Raw genomic sequence first — 8,890 nt, 5'->3', positions numbered from 1 at the left:
TTGGCATACATATCGACCAAGGCTTTGCCAAGCACGAAATCGTTTTTCATCGATAGCTCCTGAGTAATAATATCAAGCTGAATTTTTGTGCCCATACAGCATCTTGTGTTGCGGCTAAAATGATGCATACTTCCCTTGCAGTTCCTTGTCATCACATTGGCAAATTCCTTGATTCTCATACATGTGTCCTTTAGGAAAACTTGTTGCTCCTACTATTTCGGCCCATGCCACGCAATTAGAGAGAGGCCTTTCCTTTGCATCTGGTAAAAAAAGCCCAGAGCTTTCTTGCCATAGCCAGATTACCCCTCATTTGGCATACATATGGACCAAGGCAATGCCAAGCACAACATCTGTTTTCAACAACCTCTGACTAACAATATAATTGTGCCTATATCAGCATCTTGCGTAGAGCCACATGTCGTCAAGATACATCTGTGGGTGATTGCATCTGGAGAGAGGCCCTCGCTTTGCATACATATCGACAAAGACAATGCCAAGCACGATATCTTTTTTATAGCTAGTACCTCCGACAAAATCTACTTGTCAATCCGAGGAGTGTCAGGATAGGAAGCACCTCAAGCACTTTTTGTGCTTTCTCAAGCGCTCCATATTTGGCATACATATCGCCCAAGGAAATGCCAAGCACGACATATGTTTTCAACAGCCTTTGACTAACAATATAATTGTGCCCATATCAGCATCTTGCGTAGAGGCACATGCCTTCAAGATACATTCGTGGATACATTCGTGGGTAATTGCATCTGGAGAGAGGCCCTTGCTTTGCATACGTATCGACGAAGACAATGCCAAGCACAGTATCTTTTTTCAACCCTCTGAATAAGAATATAATTGTGGATTTTTGTGCACATGTCAGCATCTTGCGTAGAACCACATGCCTTCAAGATGCATGCATCTCGAGAGAGCCCTCGCTTCGTATCCACTGAAAACAAAATAGAGATTTCTAGCCAAGTCGTGTGGGGAAAATCTTGCAATTAGTACGTCCAAAGAGTCCACACTGCGGACAGGAAGCTTGTCGAGCACTTGCGCAAAGCCACATGCCTTCAAGACCTTCAAGACGGAAGTATAGGTGACTGAATTTGGGAACCTACACTTGCTTTGCACCCACTCAAAACACCCTAGAGATTTATGGCCCTGCTCTTGTTGCGCACATCCCACAATTAGTGCATTTCAAGAGGCGACATTCTGGACAGGAAGCACCTCAAGCACTTTTTGTGCTTTTTCAAGTGCACCACATTTGGAATACATATCGACCAAGACAGTGCCAAGCACACCATCTCACCTGCTGAAAACAGCCCATGTCAACATCTTACATAGAGCCACATGTCTTCAAGATGCATATGTAGGTGATTGCATCTGTCTTTCATGCAATGCGAATTCTTGGGCCCTTGCTTCGCATCTGTTGAAAACGAACAGAATACCGGACGACTACAATTGATAGACAACTGTGACAGTCATTGGCGCAACTTCAAGATGCATGCGTAGGTGACTGCATCTGTCTTTCATGCAATGCGAATTCTTGGGCCCTTGCTTCGCATCTGCTGAAAACGGACTACAATTAATAGACAACTGTGGCAGTCATTGGCGCAACGACGATTGGTATAGAGCTGTCTCGTTGATTCGATGTTAAAAATAACGAAGACTTTTTTACTTTCCGATTTCAAAATCTTGACACGTGGAGGCTAGAGAGCTCGAGAATTGAAAAGAGCCTGCTACGCTAACGAAGTAATCAGGGCAGTTACACGAGGAGTTTGTAGAGGAAAATACCCTCATAAAGAGATGGCATGTTCCTGGTTATTGAATAATATAGAAGGAGAGCCAGCTAGAGTTGCACATATTGCTACCTGTTCTACACCTATGGGCTCTCTCCACACTCGGCCCTTTGCATGTGAGCTCTTTGCGGCAACGAGCCTCCGTCTAGCCATCGTTGTGCCTTCTGTGTGTTGGCTCGTCGTGAATTCCTCTGCCCGTTCGCTACTTGCAGCCCCTCCTCAACAATGGCTAACTAGTATGGATTCTCTCTCGGTCACTGGCAATGAATTCAGTGGTTTAATTATGAGGGTGGAACTTGGCATCATTTAATGCACATCTATGTTTTTCCGGGGCAACCCGTAGGGTAGATGAAGTGGTTTAGGTACATTCAAGTTGTATGAGCCAATTTAAGGAGATTCAATTTGTTCCAATTCAATCACCCATGATAGTCCATGATTTTGAATCAAAATGATACCAACAATTAGCTGATGTGATACTCTTGTAAGTACAAAATGTATACTCTATTTAGTACGAAACATCTACCTGATCAAGTATTCAAATAAGGAAAAGGGGTATGGTGGATTAAATTTACTAGTTTAGGGACCGGTATGCTCAATTGATATAGCAAGAGGGGGATGCCCAAGCTAGGATGACTCCATTGCTCTATTTAAACAGGTGTGCCTCTCTTGAAACGACTCACTTAGCTTTTAATACATGTTTCTGTCAAGATGGTTAAAGCATCGAAGAACTTCTGTATGAGTAGGTTTATCAGTAGGTTGAAGCAAAAGTGCATAGACATTGAGCCCTTGATGGCCGTTCGGAGCTCACACGTTAATCCTAAGAGCTCATTTGGTTCTCCTATCTAATGGCTTGACATACCTTTCGATTGGGTGAAGCCCTATTGGTTATCAAAACTATTTTTGTAAAACTATTTTCTTGAAAACCAATATTTTTCATGCACAAACTACATACTTTTGATTGATGAGGCTGAATAGCATAGTTCTTTCATACAGCAAACATACTACAATGTGCTGTAAGCACGAAAAGTACTATTGAGAATTCCACAAAAAATCCATGCATCAAATACCATATGGGAACCCAAAAGACATGCTATTTATGACAACTATATATTGGCTGCAGTGCAGAAAATTGAAAGCCATTACTTCAAAACCTTGCGCATGCCATTGGCTATTGATTCTGGTTAAAACTAGACAGTATTTGAATCCAAAGTACAAATGATGCGTAGTTCGTATGTTTTTTATCATATCACACACATGATACGCCAAATATCCAAGCATAGTAAATGTACCATACAAAGTATGGAGAAAGCTATAAACAGGTGGGAAAAGCTATGAACAGGGCTATTACAGACTTGTTTTACATCATACCTATGTCATGCATCCACCACTTGAGTTGTTCAAGGCAAACCACCTTCTCTCACCATGAGAAAGTTTTGCATTTGGTCTCAAGACCAAGAATATACACTTTGTACCCGTAGACTTCGTATGTCAATGGAACAACATTACATCCACTTTCAAGATGGAACTTCCAAGCTTCATAATATATATATCACAGCCAAAACTATAACATATTGGAACTTGAAAAAAAATATTGCCAAATTCAAAAATCAGTATTCAAGTCAGATACAATTAGTGAGCAGCCATACAACACTGAGTACATGTGAAATACACGAGAGTAGCGCCAAGAATGACATACAATCTGTTCATGTCTCCTGAAAAAATTAGACAATAAGGTAGAAGTTACACCTGTTAAAAGAGGCCGAAGAACATATGAAAATGTGGAATAAAGTGTCACAAATTCAAAGGGCTGCACATCATTAAGGCTTGCTTGTCTTATCAAGCAAGGTGAGCCATGGGTTAGGAGCAACGTATGTATATCCTTCAAAAACTCCCATGTCACCATGTGATTTCGGAGTAGAGGCCGGTGAGTCTTGAGCAGGCAGTTTGGTCCATTTCTCATCAAAGTTGGCAATACAATCCTGGCCATTAACTGCCGGCCTGAATTTGGGTACAATTTCGCGTGCGTCAAGCTTTCTCCAGTTGATTTGTTTGAACCACTTGTGCTGCTTAATAGCATCACTTCCGCTTGCACCGCTCCCCAGGCGCTTACAAGCCTCTTTCTGAAGCAACTGCATCAAGAGCAATCCAACCTCAATTTTAACCTCTTTCTCAACAGTTTCAAGTTGTGACAAATGCAAAGAAAACAAGTCAAGCCAAATTGGAATCAACCCAAAATAACCCCCTAATGAAACATACAGTAATGCAATCATGGGAAACGGTGGCACTCTGTCAAAAAAAGCTTGTCCCTCAAACCCATCACATACCACCCTCTAATATCAAAACAATCATCCTCAATCGCAGCAAAAACAAGCGAGATAGAGAGAAACTAATGCTCAAGTTCCTCATAATTTCTTCAAAAACTGTCCACAAAAAAAAGTCCTTACCCCCTTCAACAGTGAATGTGCTTCACTTGTCAAATAAGAAGGGAGCTTGATCTTATCTTTCGCAATTTTCTGTTGCAACTTCTGCCGATTATTGTGAGTAAAAGGAGGCTGCAGCACAACAGCATGACTTGATCAGAGCATGCAACCACCTATTTGAAAAAAATGTTCAGCGAGACATTGCCCACCTGCCCAGTAAGCATTTCAAAGAGCAAAATGCCAACACTCCACCAATCAGCTGCCTTGCCATGGCCCTTTGCAAGGACAATTTCTGGCGCCATATATTCTACCGTCCCACACAGAGAATTTGCTGGCTTCGATTCATCAATCTCCTTTGCAAGACCGAAATCTGTGAGCTTAACCTGGCAGCACATAACACGTTGCACAATCAACAAATAGCCAGAAAGCAAGGTCCACTATGGCACACACCAAAAAATATACCTAGGTGAATCCAGGATAAGCCTAGATTCAGCTTTAGAGGAAAGTGCAAGGTATAGACTCATGGTAGTCATCCACAAGACTATATAACCATCAGCTCCATCATGCATAGTCTTAACTACATACTACGACATCCCCACTAACGTCGTCAATGCCCAATAGTGGGTATAGAACTAGGCACCAATACATGCTCCCACACCCCACACACACACAGAGCAAAACTTCCCAATCTTTCTCCCAGCTATGAACACAAAGAATTCCGCATGTTCACTTCTTTGTAATGGAAACATCTACACATTGAATAAAATTAATGTGAAAGCACTTACATGTCCTTCGGCATCCAGCAAAATATTCTCTGGCTTGAGGTCGCGATGAATTATCCCATTTTTGTGAAGATGTGTCACTGCTGACACTATTTCAGCAGTGTAAACCCGAGCAAGCTCTTCACTGAAAGATGGCATTGCATATGTGAACATTGAAGAAAGCAATTTGAAAATGTATGCAAGTAGAAAAATGCCAGATTTTCACCTAAACGTCCCTTGGCGATAAAGCTGAAAAAATAGATGCCCCCCGTTAATGAAGTCCAGTATTAAATACAATTTTGATTTAGTCTGCACGCCACCCACAAGTTGTATACCTCATAAGGTCAAATAGTCTTAACTTACACACTACAAGGCTAAAACATGTGTACAAAATACCAAAACAACAGAAAGAAAGACAATAATGAAACGAGACTACTAAAATATTTACTTCATTTATTAGAGTATGCAAAATAAAAATATTAAAAAATAACACCACAGCTATTTAAATATTCAAAATAACCTACACAAAAGAGATGAACAAAGTAAATAATAGAGGCTTATTTAGATGAGACTTTATAAAAAACCTCGAAGTAAAACAAGACCGTGCAAACACTTCATTCCTGAAATTCAAACACTTACAGCCACAGACAGAACATAGAACAGAATTCTCAATCCCTAAAATAAGCTACAGACTGACGTATGATTCCATCGCGTACAGACCTGGAATGAAGAAAATCACAATTACACAACCTATCGAAGATAATCATGAAACTTTGACAATAATGTGACCTTAACTTCACTGCTTGTCCAAAAAGTAGGCGAGAAATTGCATTGTGTAGGGTCAGAGCCTGATTCATACTTACTTTATAAAACCAAGAACTAATTTTCTATCACACTCCGAAGGTAAATGTACTAAATGAACAAATCAATAAGGAGAGCTGAATAACAAAATGAGTGCTCAACAGGACAAACAATGAGTAAAATTCTAGGAGAAGAAGATTAAAAATGTACTGCAAAAAAAACGTCACACTGTATAGAGCTCTCAAGATCTTCATTGATCACAACAGCATTAAAAAAATGAACAGGAGAAGTATCAAATGTTGTGGTACGACAAGGCTAGTTTCAACAGAATCACACATGGTATGTTACAATGACCCTATGAGGAAAGGGCCTATCAAGAGAACATGCAAACAGATGCAAAAGATAGGAAACCAGAAAATAGGAACCAAAAACTGTGATCAACGTTCTTTACACTAGCCAACATCACTAAACATTCCATCTCTATGCATGAACACTTTAACTACCTAGCTAGCTAATGGTACCATGTCAAATTACAGCTGTCTCAAATCACATTCTCACCTAATTTTGACCACCAGTTTTTGTGCACAAGCCCTGCTAGCTAAAAATCCTCCTAATAACTTTATGATCAATCATTACTAACAATGATTGCAGAAGCCTTTTCAACCCCATCATTTGTCTCAACATCAACCCATTCCAGTATGTCCAAATCGTAGCCACATGAAATGGCAATTTTTGGGTCTGCCATACCCAATCCCTATTCCACTTTGCTGTTCCGGTCCTCATTCCATGTGACTATATAGTCACAAGGAATGGCAATTCATGCCATTCGCCATTCTCATTTCCCGTTCCATGTGACTATGGACGGAATGGGAATGGGGGATGGGAAATGGGAATAGCGGATGGCATGAATGACATTGATGATTGCAAGTGACCCTTAAACATCCGAAAGTCTCTAGAACCACCCTACCATGAGCCACTAGTATTTCCAGACTTATTGTTCTTTATATGAGGTTCATGGCTAGTATAGCTATACCACAATCAATCTCATTGAACATACTATAACATATGCATAAACCTTTGAGTGTGCCAAGAGAGAAATTTCGTGAGCTTCAATATCAGGAACAAAGTGGGACGATGTTCTAACCTGAAAGGAGTATCGAAGCTGCACAATAAAAGGGTGAACAATCTTTGTCAAAATATCCCTTTCTGCTTTCATGTATTCCCCGTGATTCTTCTCCATAATTGTGTCTTTCCTCATAACCTTCATTGCAAAAATATCCTCGGTTTCAATTTGCTGCACCTGGAAGACTTTTCCAAAAGCACCTTGCCCAACAACTCGAAGCAACTTGAAGTCTTGAGGGCCCAATTTTGTTGTATTCTTCTCATCATCGGCTTGTGTTGAGGAATCCAAGCCAGATAATATGGATTCCAACGATCCTTGAAACGAGAGGTCGGCCCCACTCTCTTCACCATCTCCGTCCTCATCAGAACCGCTGAAAGAAATGCGTGGAGGTGATACACTCACTACCGCACCTCCCTGCTTTGCAAGGCGAAGAGCATCAAAAGATTTTAGTCCATGTGAATCATCCCATGATTGGAGACTCGCCTGCCGTACTATGCTGGGGCGTGGTGACGGGCCCACAAATGAATGGGACCGTGTGCAAATCATGGCAGGCTTGCGACCAGCCGCAAGCTCGGCATAACACCATGTTGGTAAACTATCAGACCCTGCTTCTGTTTCGGTAATGGATGCAAGGGGATGATGAGGGGAAGGAAGAGAACCAAATACCTCCGAGAAGTCAAACTCTTCAGATCCAGTATGTGGATCAGTGCACTCATAATCATCTGGAGGTACAATGGAAAGCTTGCTCAACATCGACAGCCTCTGTTTTCTAAGGAGTTGTGTGCTGGAAGAGGTGTATGCACCTGCCATGCTGTGCACTCACACACAACCAAACCTGACACACAAACCTAAATGTGGAGAGCTGACAGAGTTGATCTTCGACGGACAACTGCAACCCTGTGGACAATTTGTGAGAAGAACACAAGGCCCGATGCTGCCGCAGTCTTCTTAATTGACGGTTTCACAGAGAAAGGTGGCCCTGTTGAAGTTAGCAGGCATGCCACGGAGATGGTGGCGCACGGAGAGTGACTCTTGCGGATCAGACTCATGAGAAGGATCTCTTGGGAAGTGAATGAAGAAGTGGGTTCACCCTGCAGAATATACGCTGCAAGGAACAGAATGTGAGAACAAAGCAAAAACAAGGAATCTGATAAGTGCCGTGCTTTGCTGTGTGTTTGCGCGTGCATGCGTAGTGTGTGTGTATGTGTGTGTGTGTGTGTGTGTGTGTGTGTGTGTGTGTGTGTGAGAGAGTGAGAGAGAGAGATCCTAGCCGGAGGGGTTGTGGATGCGTGCAATCAGTTCTCTGTGGGTGATGTGTGTGAGAGAGAAAGAAGGTCAAAAACGCAACACTCAAAATCACACACGGAGGAGGCAAGAACATACCTGGTACCTGGAAAGCAAAACAATAGCTGGGGAGACGATGATGTGGGGATGGATACACAGCACGCCCAAAAGGATCGGCCGGACGGAATCACAGTTGTCACATTGTGAGCGAGTTTCATCGAACGCAAGGATTATCTTTGCTACTCTCTCTCTCTCTCTCACCCACACGCTCTTTCGTGGTGCTGCTTCGCACAGAAGGCACTTTTCTCACGTGTCATCCTTTTATTTGCCTCTTCGCTTTGTGGCAAACCACAATGTTACATTTTTCCAGCTCCATGGTTCCTTTGAAAGCATGTGCACATGGAGTGCAAAACTCACCGCAGCGGCAAGAATTCACGATGTGGCTATACAGATTCCCCGCAGCGCCAAAATGCTTAAAAGTAGGACTTTGCACTCAGTTTGCCACTGCGGCCCGAAAATCAAGCTTGGAGCAAGAGGGGGAGAGACCGATTTTGAGGGAGGCTACATAACTCATATGCGCCAAGATGCAGTGGCGGTAGCCTCCGTTACTTCAGGCTGGAGTTATTTCCCCTTGCACAAATTCTCATGTACGCACGCTTTGAAGAGGCACATGGGGCCACCGGCAACTGTAAATGGGATTTACATCTGACC

The 8,890-nt window shown here is 42.3% G+C and overlaps 2 protein-coding genes across 3 annotated transcripts; both read right to left on the bottom strand.

The window, feature by feature from the left end:
- Positions 1-3,381: 3,381 nt before the first annotated feature.
- On the bottom strand, positions 3,382-7,705 carry LOC147454530 (serine/threonine-protein kinase AtPK1/AtPK6-like). Of its 2 annotated transcripts, none has more exons than XM_086516452.1 (6): positions 6,917-7,705; positions 5,198-5,280; positions 4,996-5,116; positions 4,420-4,593; positions 4,235-4,342; positions 3,382-3,919 (listed from the first exon to the last, which is right to left on the bottom strand). In XM_086516452.1, exons 1-6 carry the CDS (start codon positions 7,703-7,705, stop codon positions 3,608-3,610), a joined length of 1,587 nt encoding a protein of 528 aa, XP_086372578.1. In that variant the 3' UTR covers positions 3,382-3,607. The 2 variants fall into 2 exon arrangements, with proteins under 2 accessions (XP_086372578.1, XP_086372579.1); XM_086516453.1 differs by having other exon boundaries at positions 5,198-5,220.
- A 38-nt stretch (positions 7,706-7,743) lies between these two features.
- On the bottom strand, positions 7,744-8,429 carry LOC147454529 (uncharacterized). Its single transcript, XM_086516454.1, has 2 exons — positions 8,286-8,429; positions 7,744-8,000 (listed from the first exon to the last, which is right to left on the bottom strand). The coding sequence occupies exons 1-2, from the start codon at positions 8,395-8,397 to the stop codon at positions 7,744-7,746; spliced, it is 369 nt and encodes a 122-aa protein (XP_086372580.1). The 5' UTR covers positions 8,398-8,429.
- Positions 8,430-8,890: the final 461 nt, after the last annotated feature.

The sequence above is a fragment of the Adiantum capillus-veneris genome, chromosome 7 (assembly GCF_014529385.1).
Source record: "Adiantum capillus-veneris isolate H3 chromosome 7, ASM1452938v2, whole genome shotgun sequence".
NCBI classification, from domain to species: domain Eukaryota; kingdom Viridiplantae; phylum Streptophyta; class Polypodiopsida; order Polypodiales; family Pteridaceae; genus Adiantum; species Adiantum capillus-veneris.
The sequence above is the reverse complement of the archived record's forward strand: the minus strand, read 5'-3'. Positions and strand labels throughout refer to the sequence as shown.